General features: G+C 33.9%; 3 protein-coding genes across 3 annotated transcripts in view; 1 reads left to right on the top strand and 2 right to left on the bottom strand.

The window, feature by feature from the left end:
- LOC140445957 (REST corepressor 1-like) overlaps positions 1–8,028 on the bottom strand; it is a 41,681-nt gene extending 33,653 nt beyond the window's left edge. The window contains exons 1-4 of the mRNA XM_072538423.1: positions 7,779–8,028; positions 7,527–7,670; positions 5,182–5,396; positions 4,907–5,086 (exon numbers count right to left, since the gene is read on the bottom strand). Coding sequence (XP_072394524.1) covers positions 4,907–5,086; positions 5,182–5,396; positions 7,527–7,670; positions 7,779–7,890 — 651 coding nt within the window. The 5' untranslated portion in view covers positions 7,891–8,028. The remainder of the gene's footprint in view (positions 1–4,906; positions 5,087–5,181; positions 5,397–7,526; positions 7,671–7,778) is intronic.
- Positions 8,029–8,124: 96 nt separating this feature from the next.
- On the top strand, positions 8,125–8,860 carry mRpL41 (mitochondrial ribosomal protein L41). Its single transcript, XM_072538436.1, has 3 exons — positions 8,125–8,353; positions 8,406–8,506; positions 8,604–8,860. Exons 1-3 carry the CDS (start codon positions 8,194–8,196, stop codon positions 8,820–8,822), a joined length of 480 nt encoding a protein of 159 aa, XP_072394537.1. The 5' UTR covers positions 8,125–8,193; the 3' UTR covers positions 8,823–8,860.
- A 5,350-nt stretch (positions 8,861–14,210) lies between these two features.
- On the bottom strand, positions 14,211–15,793 carry Las (lipoyl synthase, mitochondrial). The gene is made up of 6 exons (XM_072527718.1): positions 15,647–15,793; positions 15,242–15,589; positions 15,029–15,185; positions 14,906–14,963; positions 14,691–14,849; positions 14,211–14,633 (listed from the first exon to the last, which is right to left on the bottom strand). The coding sequence occupies exons 1-6, from the start codon at positions 15,683–15,685 to the stop codon at positions 14,279–14,281; spliced, it is 1,116 nt and encodes a 371-aa protein (XP_072383819.1). The 5' UTR covers positions 15,686–15,793; the 3' UTR covers positions 14,211–14,278.
- Between the last annotated feature and the right edge of the window lie 2,181 nt (positions 15,794–17,974).

The raw sequence follows: 17,974 nt of genomic DNA, 5'->3' as shown, positions 1-17,974 counted from the left end.
GGAACACATCAGTGTCGATTCAACGAAAATTGTTCCCAAAAACCCAAAAGGTATTGACTGATTGCCCAGGAAAGAGAGCCAAAGCAATTACTCTTCGTGAAGAAGGTTACACAGATTGGGTGATGGCGCCACAAAATCAGATGTAATGAAAGTTTTTTAAACGTTATCATAACACTGGAAGCAAAAAAGGAACAGACAGAAAACCGAAAGTTAGTCAGTACGATGAGCACAGAATATGCCGCCCGTTTTTAGAAAATCGTCGTAGGTCCAAAAAAGACATGAATGCTATTGATGAGTCAATTTGGTTCGCCGCCGACCGGGGGAAGACCTTTTGCCCCAGTATACTGTGATCACTATGAAAGCACCCTGTGAGTGTCACAGTACGGGCTTGCATGTACACTAACGGAGTTGGTCTTTGGCATTAATAGAGGGCAATATTAATGCAAAAAAATATCAGGACGAAAATACTGCAAACGAAACTAATGTCCACTATATTTAGGGAGTTGTTTAAAAGGGGTGGTCAACAATGCATTTTCGAGCAGGATGAAGCACCCAGTCATACAGTCAAGACTTCCATGGAATGATTGAGAAACCACGACGTTACTGTCCTGCCTTGCCCTGGAAATAGTTCCGATAAATATATAGTCAATGCTGGAAGTGTTAGTAATATGCTGAAACCCAAGTAACAAGAGAGAACTAATAAAAGCCATTATTTAAAACTGGTTTGGAGTTATTACACCAGAAAATTTGGCTCGTCTCGTGGACTCCATGCCTCAAAGAATCGAGTATATGCTAAAAAGCAATGGTTTCCTACCAAATGCTAATTTTCTTCATAAATAGTACAGGGCAGCATGCCCCCCCCCCCCCCATTTGAATTCTCATCCTTCGTGGCTTAATTTCCTGGCCGGGAAGGGGTCCAGAATGGACGAGTGGGCAGGTGCTCGAGTATATTGTAGGGAATCGGATTTAAATATGACCAGACTCTGGGCTCCCATGCATCTGTCTTTCAGGTGCATGGGAGCCGAGCCAAAATCTTTGCGATCCTGGTATGTGTTCAGAAGATAATAGATGGGACTTGCTCAGGCAAGACCATCTCTATGGCCTCTGATAGTCAAGCAGCGCTAAGGGCTTTCGAAGCGCTCAAAGTCAGCTCTAAGCTGGTTCTTGAGTGCAAGAGAGCACTTGCTGATGTTGTGTTGACCAATAGGGTGAACTCAGTATGGGTACCGGGGCACACAGGCGTGGATGGGAACGAACGGACTGACGCCATGGCAAGACAGGGCTCATCCACTCTTGTCTGTGGGACCTAAACCTGTGATTGGGTAGTCTCAAAGAGCTTTTTCTAGGCTAGGCTCCATATAGTGGGGCCATCCAAAAGTCTTACAGCCCAACTTCTCCTTTTAGACCGTAGAAGATGCTCTCTGGTGGTCAGTATGCTTACCGGCCATTGTAGACTCAGGTGGCACCTTCATCTGCTTGGATTGGCGGATGGCCCACGATGCCGTGTGTGAAATGAGGAGGAGGAAACTTCCTCACATGTCCTCTGGAAGTGTTCGGTACTGGCTTATCAGGGGGTGGCAGGTCCTGAGTTTGGTCTTTAACCAAGCCAAATGAGAAAGTTACCTTTAAAGAGACTTGAGAGTGGTTTTCTGTGAGGCTACAAGGTTACTAAAGAATTAGACGCTCGGAACAGCAGGAAGAACTCAGATTTGGAGCCCTGCTCATTATAGTAGATATGGGAGCCTGGAGCAGTCTAGGACCCAGAAACACCAATGGATCCGTCTTAGGTCAAGTCTCTGAAGGTCTCACAAATGGGCCCTGGCCCAACCCAGCATAACCATAACCATAATAACCTCATAAAATAGACATTAAATTTTAAGTAGAAGCATAAAATGATGCAATAAAATTATAAATAATCTTGTAAATAACATAAGTCATGTGACACAGGGGAATGCTGCTAACAAAACTAAAATGTTTGTAGAGTTTCCAGAATTTTTGTGACCAGTATATTTCATATAGTTTTACAGATAACATATTGTTGTTGATTCTTATATTGTAACTGTAGAAGACAGTAAAAGCTTTCTAGGAAAAGTAGCAAAAAAATTTGGAAAGAGACAGAGAAAAGCAACAAAAAGAAGAAACTTTTTTATTTTTTTTTTGCAGTGATACTGCTTCATCCATAACAATTGCAGCCACACAATCATCAAATAATTTGTACAAAATTATGGCTGTCTTATAAAAGTAGAGAGAGAAAAATTTTATGAGTTATCCAGATGCAAATTAGAACTGATATATACAAATAAAATGAAATAAGTAGATGTGTTGTATGAAACATTGGTTAATAAAAAAATAATAATAAATAAAACTTGCAATCTTTGAATTTTTTTCAAATTGGAATAGTTTATTAGATACCTTTTTAAGATACATTTGAAATTGATATTGTCTATTAATGACATTGATAAAAAAATACAGCATTCTTCTAAAAACCTTACTTGAAGATGAATAATGTTGAATATGAAGATGAGTAATGTAATATCATTGTTCTAAATAGGAAATGAGAAGAATTACACTAGCCCCTTCCCATATCAGTTGGCTTATCTATCAGTTTTTTGGTCAGTATAAAAGATTATGTACTACATGTTTTTGTTAACTCTCAAAATGGAATTTTTAATGACACTGTCTAGAAAAATACACAACAACAAATTATGTTTCCTTTCGTAGATGAATCCAATGTAATCTTGTTATCAATATGTTAGAAACGCAGGTGCTTTGAAAACTCAAATCACAACAATTGTCAAATGCAGCCAGAAGCAGTTTACCAATTTTGAAGTTTCCTGGTGTTTGCGTGGTTTCAAAATGGGCAGAGTAAAGCTTATCAATGATATCGATGAAAAATATTTGTTCAATTATTGCTAGATTTTTTTTTAATTCTACACAATCCAACTCGGAAGTTATAGATTTATTAAAATTATCATGGCATAGTGTCAGAAATATAGTTACAATAGACCTCTTAAATCGAGGGGAAGACACCCACTCATGTTGAATATAGTTAGAACATATAAAACTACAGGTTCAATCGCCACAAGACTGCAGTGTATTAAAAAGCAGAATTACTGGCACTGATAGAGAAGAGGATTAAGAAGGATTATTGGAAAAAATCAATGTACAACTTAAGCTAAGTTTTCTTAACTAAAGATGAATTTACAGATCCACATGTGACATAGAATTGCATATAAAGATATTTAGTTAAAAAATGAAAAAAATAACTGTGCTGAGGATTAGCAGTTTGATTGCAGGCTAAAGAAAAGCCACTTTTGACATCACAACAAAAGAAGAAATGGTAAAATTAGCAAAATACCAAAAGGACTGGGCTTCTACTACAGTCTAGGAGTCTAGTCTAAGATGTAAGGAGATAGTTGAAGTGGGATTATTCACAGGAAACAGGAGGTGTTTCATCCTGACTGTCTTAGAAAAAAGTGAAAATTCCTGCATCAGTGATGATTTGGGGCAGTATGTCATCCTAAAGTGTAGGAAAATACTCCCGGCATGCTATATAGAAAGTTTGTGCTGCAAGATGAAAACATTGATTCTTAAGCATTCCACCAGAATAATCCCTGAATTGAAGCAGAGACTTTAAGAAATGTGCTATTCCCATAAACCAGAATTTTGCAGAGTCTTAGTTATAACTATGCCTCAAAGAATTTTGGAGGTCATAAAGAATAGAGGTGATGTTACTTCCATTTTTTATCAACCTCTGGTAAACTTTCAAATCGATTATGTGTCAATGTTGCACATTTTTTTGCATTTCTCCTGTTTAACTTTAGTTTTACTGATTTAACAACTACCGCTTGTGTTAGGTAGTTAGTTGTACACAAATAAAAATAAATGAAGTTCACTTAGTACTCATTATATAGTTATCTTGGATCTTTAAAAATAAATTTTTAAATAATGTTATGTTAAGCCAACTGTGTTTGAAAGGGGCTGTAGACACTTTGTTAATGAAACATACCTTAAAACAGCACTAAATTCTTGTATTTATCGGCGACAATTTATATATTCATCGATAATTCATTCCTCGTACTACTCATTATGGATTAAGGAATAGTTTTTGATAATGGTAAAATATGAAAAGTTGCATGGTACCAACAAGTGGTAAAAAAATTTGCTTTAATTACTTGTCTGAGATGTAAATAAGTGTTTTTAGAATCAGTATGAGCATTTGACTCCTAAATTATACTAAATTTATAAGAAAACATCAGGAATTTATAATAAATGAACCTCCCAACTTTATGTCACAGGTTTCTGAAAGAAATATGTACCATTAAATGTTATAGCCCATTTCATTACTTCCTGTTTGGATATTTTTCTGCATATTTTTTGTATTCTTCCTTGAATTAAAGATACAAATAGTTTCTATGTACATTCTTCCTCTTTTTCCTTGAAATTATAAGTATCTATGTTTGCTTTTGTATATTAGTACTTAATTCATTTTTAATGCTATTTGCCTGTTTTCCACATTTTTGTTAATATTTCTATATTTATCATCATTTTAATTCTTCTTAGTGGATTTTCCATTTATATTTTATTATTTTTTTCTTCCTGCATGCATTATCATTATTTCCATCTTCTCTCTATTACAACTGCCTTAATGAATATTTGATTATTTTTTATGGTGGTATCTAAATTATTTTGTTAAGCACAAATCATCATCTGAGTCTTAACACATGACAGAAAATGGTCATACTAGATATAAATATAATTATTAAATGATTTCAACCAAGATCCAGGATTTTCTGTAACACTGATAGACCCTGTAGAAATATAAACCTATTACATTAGTTAAAAACATGTTCATGCATACAACTATGATACCCATGCCATCAACCAAATCACAACTGATGCCTACCTTATCCTCATGATCAGATTCGTCATTGGAACCATTTTCAGAACCGGCTTCTGATGGGGCTCCTTCTTCTTTAGGGGTGTTCAATTTTCTGGCTTGTTTGTCCATCAAGCTAGTACGAGATCTAGTTTTCTTCCAACTGTAGTAATATTTGACCAAGCTGGCTATAGTTTTGTCAGGTAACTGAAAGGAATTTTAAGTTTTCACTTATTGTTATGTTAAGCAGACAAAAAAATTAAATGTAAGTCTTGTTAATCTAAATATATTTAAATATTTACCATTTGGCGTATCCTATGAAAACTCTTTCCGTGAAACTGAAAGGCTTGTTCAAAGAGAACTTTATCTTCCACAGACCATTCATCTGGAAAGGGTGTGAAGTTCGCTAAATCCAGCATGGCCCTCTCCAAATCATGCTTGTGCCAGAAGAGCATTCCAAGGGCTTGTTCTCCATTGTACCCATACTTATCTTTGGCCAGGACTATATAGTCTTCCACTGAAAGAATGTTGAAAAAGTTAGTGTAAGATAAAAATAACAATTGCTTCCTCTGCCACAAAAGTTTCTCTAAGAAACACAACCTAAAATCATTAGATTATAACATCAAAGGAGAATGATTTTACCAGCTACATGAAGAGAAATATACCAAATAAGTAGAAAATATGAGCAGGAATTATCCACCAAATATTAAACAAAGAGTTAAAGAGTTAAAACAACTAACAAACCTACCCTGAGCTAAGTAATAATGATAAAAGAACCAAAGAGGACTAGATCAATAAATAAAATGAAAAACTGATAAAAAACAAAGAAAAAAAATGACTTTATATAACAATAGACGCAATTACCATCATCATCATCATATAACGGGGGTCCTACGGCGATTGCCGCTTCCCGCATTTCAGCCTCCATCTTTTCCTATCTCTCCAATCTCCCTCTTCTAAGCCTCTAGATTGCATTGTTTTTGTAATTTCTCTTCTTCAGGAATTTGGTGGTCTTCCCCTTTTCCTTCTTTCTGGCGGAACATACATTAAGGCTTTCTTTGGCCACCGCTCCTCCTCCATTCTCATCACGTGCCCATACCATTGTAATTGCCTTCCTTGTATTCTATCTGAAAGAGTATCTCTAATTCCTGTACGGTTTCATATTTTCTCATTCCTGATTCTTTCCATTCTCGATACTCGACATGACCTTCTAAGATAATCCATTTCCACAATGTCTACTTTATCTCGTTCATTCTTTGTCATCATCCAACATTCGGCACCATATGTGGTAATTGGTTCTCCAATTGCTCTGTATACGCGAAGTTTGGTGTGCATCTTTATTTTATTAGACCACAGTAATGAATTCAGTATTCAGATGCATTTTTTCCCTTGGGTTATTCGGTTTTGTACATCTATCTTAACTCTGCCATCTGCTGATATGATGACGCAATTACCAATAATCAAATATGTAGTTTAAAAAACATCAATGGGGATAAAAAATGTGAAAGTTAGAACAAGATAAAAACTAACTGGTTTAACAAGATGCAATAAATCATGGAAAACTACTAATCATTACTAAAAGTTAAAAAAAATAACATTAAATAAATGTATAAACAACTAAATATAAAGACCAGATAAGAATTTACCAAAGAAACTCTATAAACTCAAACAAAAAACAGTGATTTAAAAGGAGTAAAAAGTGAATTAAATTCAATTCCAAAACAACAAAAAAAAATTGCATCACAAAGAGTATTTTCAGGGACAATGGAACTTCAGCAATCAATAAGTAAGTGGTTACCAAACCTGGTGTGCCACATTTGATTCATGGCACTAATACCAGAAATTTTTTAATTTCTAATTTAACTAAGCCGCTACCAATCCTAAAAATTTTCCAAAAAAAATGCAATAAGATAATAAGATAGTTTTAAAATAATGTTATAGTTGCGTATCAAGGGAAATAATTCAGCAATATAATAAAAACGTTGAAAGCTCAATATGCCAAATGGAACGTCTGAGAAGAGAAAATGATTATTGAAATAAAAAAAGAATGATATCTAAAATGATCATAGAGATAATGTGAATGGAACAATCGAGAAATCAAGGAATCATAAGTAGATTTATTCTCTTTGTCTTTATCCCCATGTGGGTTCAGTATACGAAATATATGAGAAAAAGGCAGTAGAAATACACAAATACTATATTCTAAGATAAAAGACATTAGAATGTTTCTAGTAACTTATGGAAAATATATAGATCCATAACCTCTTCTTTATCTGTTATAAGTTTATATACCTTTCTAAAAGCCTGCAACAGCTCTATAACTTTTTAATCTATCAATACTAGATAAATTAGTGATAAAAAATAATAGTTACAATGCAAGTACTTTGAACCTTTAGATTAGGAAAACAATACATGAAAATATGTCTCAATATTTTTAAATTAATATTTCATGAATATAAAAATAATATTACGCCTAAATTTTCTAAAAAGAATCAATAAGTAATGCACACATTTTTACGACTTTAAAACTTCATCATACATGCTCTTTATTGCAATGTCCCTCCACGCCCCAAAAAGAGGGGTTACATGTGAAACACAAAACTAGGGGGCGGCTGCATTGAGTTGAAAAAATATGTAAAATACTCACGTTTGGATTCTGGGATAGCTTCTGTTGGTGACCATACTAGCAAAGCTCTATCGGCCAAAAGCTCGGGCTTCCTTTGACTTTCAGGTTGTAATTCTGGACACACTGCTTGATAGTCACGTCCTACTCTAATTTTATCTACTGGTACTATAAAAACAGTGAGTTAAAATCAATGCCTTTTGATATATGAAAGGGAAGGATTAATCACAAAATATATGGTACTAGTTAAAGGGGGCCTATCAAACGCAAGCTTACCACTACTCTCGTCCTCGCTGGTGGAATCTGCTTGTACGTGACCATTTGGGCTTGGTCCCCGACTTCTTCTACCGTTCCGAATGTTTTCACTATTTTTCTCTGCTAAAACCATCTTCGCCAGCTTTGTAGAAAAATTTTTACTCTACAGATCCAAGCTTATGAATCACGCAGTACGTTTGCTTTATTTGAAAATCACGAAGACTACCTTTATTTTGTCTGGAAACCGTAGTTTTTCGTTTAGTTGCGATTATTGTCACCCAACCGTAGAATCGCTTGCATCGTCCAAGATTGCCAACGAGTAGAAAATAACGGCCACTGAAAATGTTTGAAAAAGTTATGAACAAAAAAAGAAGAAATAGAAGTAACATAACCTTAACGTAGTATTGAAAATTGAAGCAACTTTAAAATTGGTAAAATGTCTTCGGTTAATTTTTTTATTAAAAGAAGCTTATCAACAACCAGTATAAGATATGGTAAAAGAAATTTTAAGAAGTTTTCCATATATAATAAAAGAGGAACTAGAATCTTCAAACAACAACAAATGCAAAATCCAGACCCTGAAGTCCCTATTCACAGTTAGTATTATTTAGACTAAATAATTTAGCATATTAAGTAAATGAATTTCAGAAAGAGGTGTACGGGACGTTGGTTATCAGGAAGGAGACAAATTTATTACCATTCCAGAAAGAATACCAGAATTAATAGTACCAGACTTGAGGAACTGTCAGGTACTGTATTACTTTCGATTTCATAAGGTATAGAGAAATAAGGGGTGCTTGTAATTAAATAAAAATCGTATATTTATATAACACTTTTTGTTTTTAGTTGAAACCATATGTCTCCTACAGAGCTCCAGATGTCTTTCAATCAGAATTCACAGCTGAAGATTTATTTAATGTAGTATATGCTCCAAAAATAGCAAAAGATTTCAGAGAGGGAAAGCTTACAGATGATGGCCAGCCTTTAGAACCTTCAAGGGAAGAAAAAATTACAGCTGAAGAGGCAAAAAACAAAGCCAAGCAGACAGGAACAGACATATTTTAATTTATTAGTAAAATTTGTTAATACATTAGTAGTATTTATTAGTTCTTTTATTTTTCTTCCACATTTATGATGAAAATTATTTCAAAATCATCTTGCCTAAATAGGAGACATTTATTATCAGTAGAGGTTTAGGGTTTAGACCCAGAGATATGAGCAAACTCCCCACTTTATACCCATCAATATATCTCAATCTTAGCTTACCTACCCGAAAATATAATCTCATAGAAAATTTGTATTTATTATTTTGAAAATTGAGTTTTAATCAAAGTTACAACAAAAAGGAAAACAAGATGGATCACAGTCAAAGAAATATACAAGTTGTGCAATAACTTTGAGGAAACTGCGACAAAAATATATTTTATGGAAAATGGACTAACAAACTAGCTCCGTCCGAACTATTCATAAAAAATGAAAAAAAAAGTGAAAAAGTCATATAACGAATTAATACTGATTAAAATTTGTAAAACAAAAAATAGGCAACCATGGTTCTGTAAAATACCAAACAGAAACTTTGTCAGTATAATGACTACTATTTTAATTGTCAGATAAGTCATTCAAGAGATCTTAATTGTATTTTTTTTTTCGTACAATATTAACAACTTGGTCAGTCCAGAGCAAAGTATCGAATTAATTAAGTAGAGAGTTACCCAAGACTTTCCTGTTGAACTTTTCAAGGATCTCATCATCTGATTTACATATAACCACATTTTACAAATGTGACTGTGTCAATGACAAACAAGAAAAAAAAATAAACTGGTTAAGCGGCCCAACCAAAGCAATCAATACAAAAATACCACTTGTCTAATTTAAGATAACAATTTGAATAATTGGTAATATACAAAACACTTCATAATGTCATGTAGCCTAAGATCCCACTGTAGGATCACTATGTTCATAATGTAGTTAATCAAACTCACATTTGTACATATGTACATATATATATATATATATATATATATATATATATATATATATATATATATATTTAAAATTAGTAGAATACATTGATAATAGATTGCCAGTCAAAAAGTGGCCGTAAATATTTTTAATTCAATTAATAGTAATTAATTTTTGACAAAAATTTTATTTCATTCATTTATTTTTTAAATAAAATATGCTGCTCATGGCATATATGCATGTTTTTATATGAAATTAAAGCTAACTGTTTTCTTAATATCGCCTAACGAATTGAAAAAGAGACATCTGAAGAAATGGAAATAAAGAGAGGGGTCAGGCAAGGCTGCATACTATCACCTCTATTATTTAATGCATATTCTGAAGAGGTAATTCGAGAAACTCTGGAAGATGAAACAGTCGGCATAAGAGTAAATGGAGACTTAGTTAACAACATCAGATATGCAGATGATACAGTAATAATAGCAGATAGTTTACAAGACCTGGAAAGACTCATAAGTAAAATAGTAATGTGTAGTAGAGAGTACGGACTCTCGCTCAATATCAAAAAGACGAAGTTTATGAAAATTTGTAAAAACAACCATAATACTAACGAAATCTTGATAGTAGAGGGCCAGCAGATCGAAAGAGTAAAAAAGTACACTTACCTAGGAACACTTATGACAGAAAATAAAAAATAATGACTACACTGCAGAAATCAAAGTCAGAATCGAAAAAGCATGATCTAATTTTATGAAAATATGTGGCAAAGATTTAATATTAGCTCTTAAAGTACGCCTAACAAAATGTTACGTATACAGTGTACTATACTATGGAGTGGAATCATGGACGTTAAATCTAGACACAATGAGATGACTTAACACCTTTGAAATGTGGACCTATAGAAGAATTATGAGGGTTTCCTGGGTAGATAGAGTTACGAACAATGAAGTGAACAACTGAGAAGAATAGGTAAAGAGAAGGAAGTTGAACTTACAATTAAAGAAAGAAAGCTACAGTATCTGGGACATGTGATGCGGGGCGAGAATTATGGTATCCTGCGACTCATAATGCAAGGAAAGATAGATGGCAGAAAAAGACGAATTTCATGGCTTAAGAACCTGAGAGAATGGTTTGGATGCAGCTCAAAACAACTTTTTAGAGCTACTGCCTCAAAAATTAAAATAGCTATGATGATTGCCAACCTCCGTAGCGGAGATGGCACCTGAAGAAGAAGAAGAATATCACCTTCCGGCAATGATACCGGGACAACTCAAAATTGGTCGTTTTTAAGATGTCTACACTTACATATAGAGGATTTTAAGCTCTATAATTCGAAGGGGAAATTGGGACATTTTTAACTGCAATACTCTCGGAGTGAAGGCGCAAAGTTCACTGTTACATTCATCAGAGTGGTAGGAAGTAAATGCGGCGCGTGTTGTGGGCGAACGCTAAAGTCCGTCACTCTGTTACTGAAGTTTGAATTTGAACATTGAACCTTTTGAGTTCTTAGTGTGTATGCTTCAACTTCGCTTCTACATTTTGAGTTGTCATCAGAGAACACTGTTATTCTAGGGTTGTCATACTGTTTTGTACTGCTTTTAGAGATATCCCTTTATTCAGATTGCGAAGTAAGTATTGTATATTTATGTATTATTCACTACCTATGTGATATGTTTGCTTTCGTCATAACTAAAGAATTATTTTACGTAGGTATATTTTTAATAACAAATGTTATAATTATGAATACATAGCAATTTGGTGCGATTTTGCAAACAATTTCGGGCAAAGATTAAGATATGAAATAATTTTTTGAAACTAAAAACACACATTGAAATTCCAAAATAAATTTCAACGCGTCAGTAATGCTTGGGACTAATGCAATAATATCGTAATACCTATAATCCTTAAGTAGGTCAATGTTTACATTCTGATAAATAATATTTATTCATAATGGCACACAATATTTTAATATAATAATAATAATAATCTCAATCTCAATAGAACAGGAATGAGGAAAGCTGAGCAACTCTTTAGAATAGCTCAAGACAGAGACAGTTTCGCCATGTTAATCGCCAACGTCAAGGGGACTTGATAGGGCACGTTAAGAAGAAGAAGAATAATCTCATAGCTTAAGAATAATTATAATGTAATGTTCAAAATTACATATTGGTTCATTTTATTTTTAGGGGCCGTCTCAATAGGATGTTGGTGTGCAAGGTCGACTTCTAATATCATTATGTAGACCATTATCATTCTCCAATGAGTTGACTACTCAGAATGAAAAGGAGAATCTAGATTTAGAACCTAATAATCCAGCATCACGCATGATCGAGAATGTAAGTGTATGATCGCTTTTCAACAATAATGACTGTTAAAGACAGCCACATTATGCCAAAAGTTCATTTAAATCTCACCTCGTTCAAATAAAAGTACTTTAGCATGTTCTGAATCCACACACAATGCTGAAGACAGGATTGAAAATCTGGACAATGAATCGACAAGTAGTGATATTGGTGAACCTCTCGGAGATGACGACTCAATTTAAGATCCAGATTTCAATGTATCGGACTACGTTAGGTCCCCCAGCAGTGTTGAAATGGATGGAGCTAACATGGATCAGCTGATTAAAAATCAAGCAAAAGAAATCAGACGATCTAAAGAAGGTAAGCTAGAACAAAATCATGAAATATGTCCAGAAGCTAAAGTTCTGGTTGATGTGAATAATCTTCCACCAGAAAACGAAGGTGGATCCACTACAAGAAGAGGAAACAATGAGTTGCCTGTACTTCAGAGTGGAAAAGTAACAAGGCTAAACAGCTTCATAATTCAGGTAAGGAATACGTAATTCGTACTTCTCGGAAATCTAACAAAATCGTTAAAGCAAGAGTTATGAGACCTAAAGTTTTAGAAGAAATACGGATGTCTTTATTCAATCGATACTGGGAACTTGGCAGTATAGAGAAGCAGTGAGATTTTGTGGTTTACCAGCACAAGGCAGTTTATCGAATGAGGTAAGTCAATAACGCAAATATATCGTGACTACGTTGAGAAATGCAGACAAGGCATCATCATCATTTTGGCTTTACAACCCTGTGTGGGTCCTAGCCTCCCCAAGAATTTTTTCCAGTCGTCCCTATCCATCGCCTTCCTCTGCAGACAAGGCATACATTTCGAAAATCAGATGATGTTTTTACGTATTTTCAATCACGAATACAACTTATTATTTTTTACTCCCAAAAAAGACCATCGTCAATTTTGCAGTGTTTCAAAACTCCAATGAAGAACTTCGAGAAAAGAATGTAGAAGAACTCAAGGCAGGAGATGTCATCGTAGCAACATACGATTTACAAGCAGCATTGCCTACTCCTAAGGGAGAAGTTTCAACGTTTTATTACAAGTCGAAACTCTCTACGTACAACCTAACTGTATTTGACTTAAAGACAAACAAGCTATTTCTAATGTGTGGCACGAGGGTGATCCTCCCTAGTGTTGTTTTTAGTTACCAAGTTTGTGTAGTCACCTAATTCATTAGGTTAATACATAATAAATTAATACATCATTTTTCTGAGGCGTGGCCTTTAAAAAAAATGTGAACTCTTTTACTTTTTAATAAAATTATTAAACAACCATTTACTTTTTATTTATCATTTCTATTTATGCTATTACTAATGGGAGATCGGAATGAGTGGATATTTCATAATAATTCTTGCAACAATACTGATTGCCAAAACGAACTGAAAAGCAATCTTTGATATCTACTGAAATAAAGGACATAGTTTTAGCCAAAAACGAATATAACCCAAAGCATACAATAGCTATACAAAATGCCAAAAACTTGCAACTTGATTTTCTCGAAACGCGTTATTTTGAGTTCTCACTTTTATTGCCAGAAGGCGATATGATGATATAAGTTTACCTGAGAAAAAATGCAAACATTTAAAAACGCGAAGTATCAAAGATAAAAAATAAAAGACAGCTAGCATGCAACGCTACTGGTTTGAAGTTTTAGTTGTGTGACTTTTTAAAAGATGCGTCGATAGATATACAATAATATACATATTATTACTTGTCAAACCAGTGTCATTGCACTCTAACTTTATTTTACCTTATCTTTGACACCTGTCGTTTTTTAACAGTTGCCAACCCTAATCTGTGACCATTTTTTCTCAGGTAATGTTATATCATCATATTAAGAAAAAAATTAGCTTTTAATTTGATATAAAAACATGCATATATGTCATGAACAGTGTATTCTATTTAATAAATAAATGAATAAAATAAAATATTTGTCAAAACCTAATTACCATTAATTGAATTAAAAATATTTGCGGCTCCTTTCTGACTGGCAACCTATTATCAATGTATTTTTGTAATTTTAAATGTATGTAAAAATGTGAGTTTGATGAACTAAATTATGAACATAGTGATCCTGCAGTGGGATCTTGTACTAATAGCATCATAATGACTATAAGAGGGTTTAGAAACAATTAATACAATCAGTTGAGTTTATTTACAAATTAACTTTAATTTAAACATCTCTATTTATAGTTCCTAGCACCTCACTGGGCTGTACTGGTCTTCCTATTCTTTAATATACTAGCTATAAAGAATTCTCCAGCTTTGTAGGAACTTCTGACCAAGGGACCACTAGCTACATACAAAAAACCAAGTTCTTTTCCCACTTTCTCCCAGTGTTGGAACTTAGCTGGAGTGACATACTCTACAACTTTCAAATGCCTTTTGGTTGGTTGCATATATTGGCCTAAAGTCACACAGTCCACGTCATGCTCTCTGAGATCTTTGAGGGTTTGTTCTACTTCATAGTCTGTTTCCCCCAGACCCAACATTATTGATGATTTAGTTATGAGATTCGGGTTGAATTCTTTGGCAGCTTGTAGAGTTGATAGCGATTGTCTGTAATAGAAAATATTTTTTTTGTAAATTTGAAACAAGGATAAAATATTGACCTACCTGTATCTAGCTCTTCTGTCTCTTACATATGGGGTTAAGGGTTCAACAGTTTCGACATTGTGGGCATATACATCTAGTCCACTTTCTGTAATTATCTTCACATGGTCTAAATTGCCCCTAAAATCTGGTACTAGACATTCAACAAGAATAGTATTGCTCCTGAAATAAAAAAATGCTTAAGTGATAGTTTGTCAACTAGTTTTGCATTTACTTACTGTTGCTTTATCTTTCTTACAGTTTCTGCAAAATGATTTGATCCACCATCAGGTAAATCTATGAAAAGGAAACATTGTATGTTATAAACTTATAGTATTAGTTAGATTCAAATCCAAACTCACCATCTCTGTCAACAGAAGTCAAAACAATATAGTCAAGTCCCCAAGAAACAATTGCTTTAGCAGTATTTTCAGGCTCGTTTGGATCTGGCAAAGGAGGTGTTCTTGAAGTTTTGACAGAACAAAATCTACACCCTCTTGTGCATGTGTCACCCAGCAACTAAACATAAAAATTCGTCCTTAATCAATTATGTATATTTTATATTATAATTTTACCATTATTGTTGCTGTGGCAGTGCCATGTTCCCCTCCTCCCCAACATTCACCTATATTGGGACACCTGGCTTCCTCACACACAGTATGCAAGTTAAGGTTTCTCAATTGGTCTTTGATTTTACTGAAATTTGTTCCTGTGGGTATGGTTCTTTTTAACCAAGGGGGTAATCTTAATCTTTTTTCCTCTCCCTTCTCGCGTTTTAACTTGCCCTCATATCCTGCCCAAGTAGCTGGATCCTCTTTTAGTACTGGATCAGTGCTTTCGATAAATTCTTGCAAAGCGGGACCATTTTTAATTCGTTCCTTTAGAGCTTCCAGACTAGATTTCTGTCTTATATTTCTAAGTTCCTGAAATGATCAAATGATAATATATTCATTATTAATAAAAATAATTGTTAGCCTTACGTTTTTACTTAAGTTTATTAATGATTTATACATTGTCATCAATGTGTGACACTTTTATCGTATTTAAAATTTCACCATTTTAATCTCAAAATTTGGAGAAATTATAAACATCTGATCTAATCATTTAGCTGTCATGTGTCTCGAAAGTGACAGTCGCAGCGTTGTCGATTTTGAAATTGAGTCAATATAAATTTGCGTATTTTAATTATATTTATTCAAATAATGCAGACGCAAAATATTTTTCAATTTATATCAATTCAAATAATTGGCTAAATAATTGTGAATGTTGTTGATTGATCAATTGAGATAAAGTGCTATTTAAATGTATTTCCTATTTAATGTTTTAGTTCCTTGACACGCGATTTATTATACTCAATGCTACCAAAAGTTGCAGAATTATGTATTACTGGGTTTATAAAAAATATTAACCTTGCCTTTTATACATAGTTTTATTAAAGTTGTTGAGAAAACTCAAAGAAAAGTAATTGGTTTCTCATTTTGTTTTCTTCTCGTTTCATTTAATTTTCCTGTTACGTGTGTGTCAAATATTCTCATAGGTACTATATGAATTTATTTCTTCTTTAACCTGTCCTGTCACATTACTTTTCAGTTCCACTATTAGCTTTTAATAATATTTGTTACATTTTGTCTTCTACATTTTTCGCGCGATAAATTTAGGATACTCTGATCGCGTCAGTCCCTGAGACCGGTTTTGCTGGGGAAAAAATTCTGTAATTACTAACTGTTGCCAAATAAGTGTTCTAAACATAAAAAAGACTGCAATGTTCGCATCTATTTTTTGTTTTTCGGTTCTTCAGTGATCCACAAAATTTACATCTTCCAATTGGCCCTCTTTCAACTGGAGCTTCGGTAGTATAATGGTTCGTTAATTCTTTTAGACGTAACCGCATCAGTCTTGGAATATATGGCGAATTGGATCTTTTTAGATGTGGAGTAAAAAGTTCATATGATAGGTTATGAATGAAATTTCTTCTCAACATTCGGATTATTAAACGCGTAAATAATTTGGCTGTTTATATCAGCAACATTCATGATCGCATAAAATATTACTACAGGCCACCTTCGGGTACCACGAGCACAGATATAGTTCGCTATTAGCTTGTTTACTCTATCAACATCACTTTTGTTGTTGTTGCGTTATTATTACTGGTTTCAAAAAATCACCTGTATCTAAATCTATATAATCATTGTGATGCATCGTGGACAAAAGTAACACATTTTTTTTGCTTTAGGCATATACCTACATTTACAGTGAAATCCAAACATGATACACTTTGGTGGTCTGGTTGCAGGAATAGTAAACAAGGGTAATTCCCGCTTATTTTTGCGGATACTGCCTACAGCTGTGAACCAGTGAACTAATTATCTATTGTGATATTCCTATTAATTCCTTGAATTCACTGCGAAAGTCTCATGACAACATCTTGAGCGCTATTTGATAGTCTATAAGGTCCTTCTGGTTGAAGATCAACATACACTTCAAAATTACTGGAATGGCACATTTTAGCGTCACACATTGCTAAAACTTTTATACCGTATTTGCTTGGTTTCGACGGGATATATACTGACGGAAATTCCATTTCCCACGAAATCCCAAAAACATTTCATAAATTGTGACAAATGCCGAATTACGATATCGTTTACGACATCGTTCTACAAACAAATCAAAAATATGTCGCATTGCAGCAAGTTCACCGGTTTTAATCGATCCTGACGATAAGCTTTATGATCAAAACGTAAAACTCGCATCAAAACCTAAATCTCTTAAGAGACATCACATTTCTATTCCGGATCCGCTAGCTTTTCATAAATCGTCTGAATTGAGATGACTCGCCTTGTACTTTCCAGATAAATACAGTAAACCCAGAAGTGCATACATTTCATCTGAATTTGTAAAATTTGCTTGCATACTCTCAATCATTTTGTTAAGTATGTAAAACAATTGTATTATTTCTTCTGAAAAGAAATATTTCCAAATTTCTATGGGAATTCTCAAGTTTTTTGTGTATACCTATACTTGATCCTTGGTATTTTTCGGTAACGGAGATGTTTTTTCCATCTTGTTTGCCTAGCCTTACCCAAAAAACTTAAGAGTATTGCTTACTGATGGCTTGAAATATGTGATATTAGTTTCTCCGTCTACTCCGACTCCGTAGAGTCATAAGCTTCTAGAAGTTCCTGACCGCAATCTGCGTTATCACAGTCCGACTAGGAATCCAAATATTCTTCATCTTTGTCGACAATTTGGTTGGAAGAACAATTTGCTAAACTGAAAATCTTACCTTAGTCAGAATCATGGTCCGACTG

Source organism: Diabrotica undecimpunctata, chromosome 1 (genome assembly GCF_040954645.1).
Source record: "Diabrotica undecimpunctata isolate CICGRU chromosome 1, icDiaUnde3, whole genome shotgun sequence".
NCBI lineage: Eukaryota > Metazoa > Arthropoda > Insecta > Coleoptera > Chrysomelidae > Diabrotica > Diabrotica undecimpunctata.
Note: the sequence above shows the minus strand (reverse complement) of the source record. Positions and strands in the feature narration are given on the sequence as shown.

Excerpts from the sequence above, each read along its gene's own strand:
- Las (XM_072527718.1), bottom strand. The coding sequence starts at position 15,685 with ATGACAATGTATAAATCATTAATAAACTTAAGTAAAAAC. Across the intron at positions 15,186-15,241 it reads CTGCCACAGCAACAATAATG|TTGCTGGGTGACACATGCAC; the intron begins GTAAAATTATAA and ends TTTTATGTTTAG. Across the intron at positions 14,964-15,028 it reads GACTTCTGTTGACAGAGATG|ATTTACCTGATGGTGGATCA; the intron begins GTGAGTTTGGAT and ends TCCTTTTCATAG.
- mRpL41 (XM_072538436.1), top strand. The coding sequence starts at position 8,194 with ATGTCTTCGGTTAATTTTTTTATTAAAAGAAGCTTATCAACAACCAGT. Across the intron at positions 8,354-8,405 it reads CCCTGAAGTCCCTATTCACA|AAAGAGGTGTACGGGACGTT; the intron begins GTTAGTATTATT and ends AATGAATTTCAG. Across the intron at positions 8,507-8,603 it reads CAGACTTGAGGAACTGTCAG|TTGAAACCATATGTCTCCTA; the intron begins GTACTGTATTAC and ends TTTTGTTTTTAG.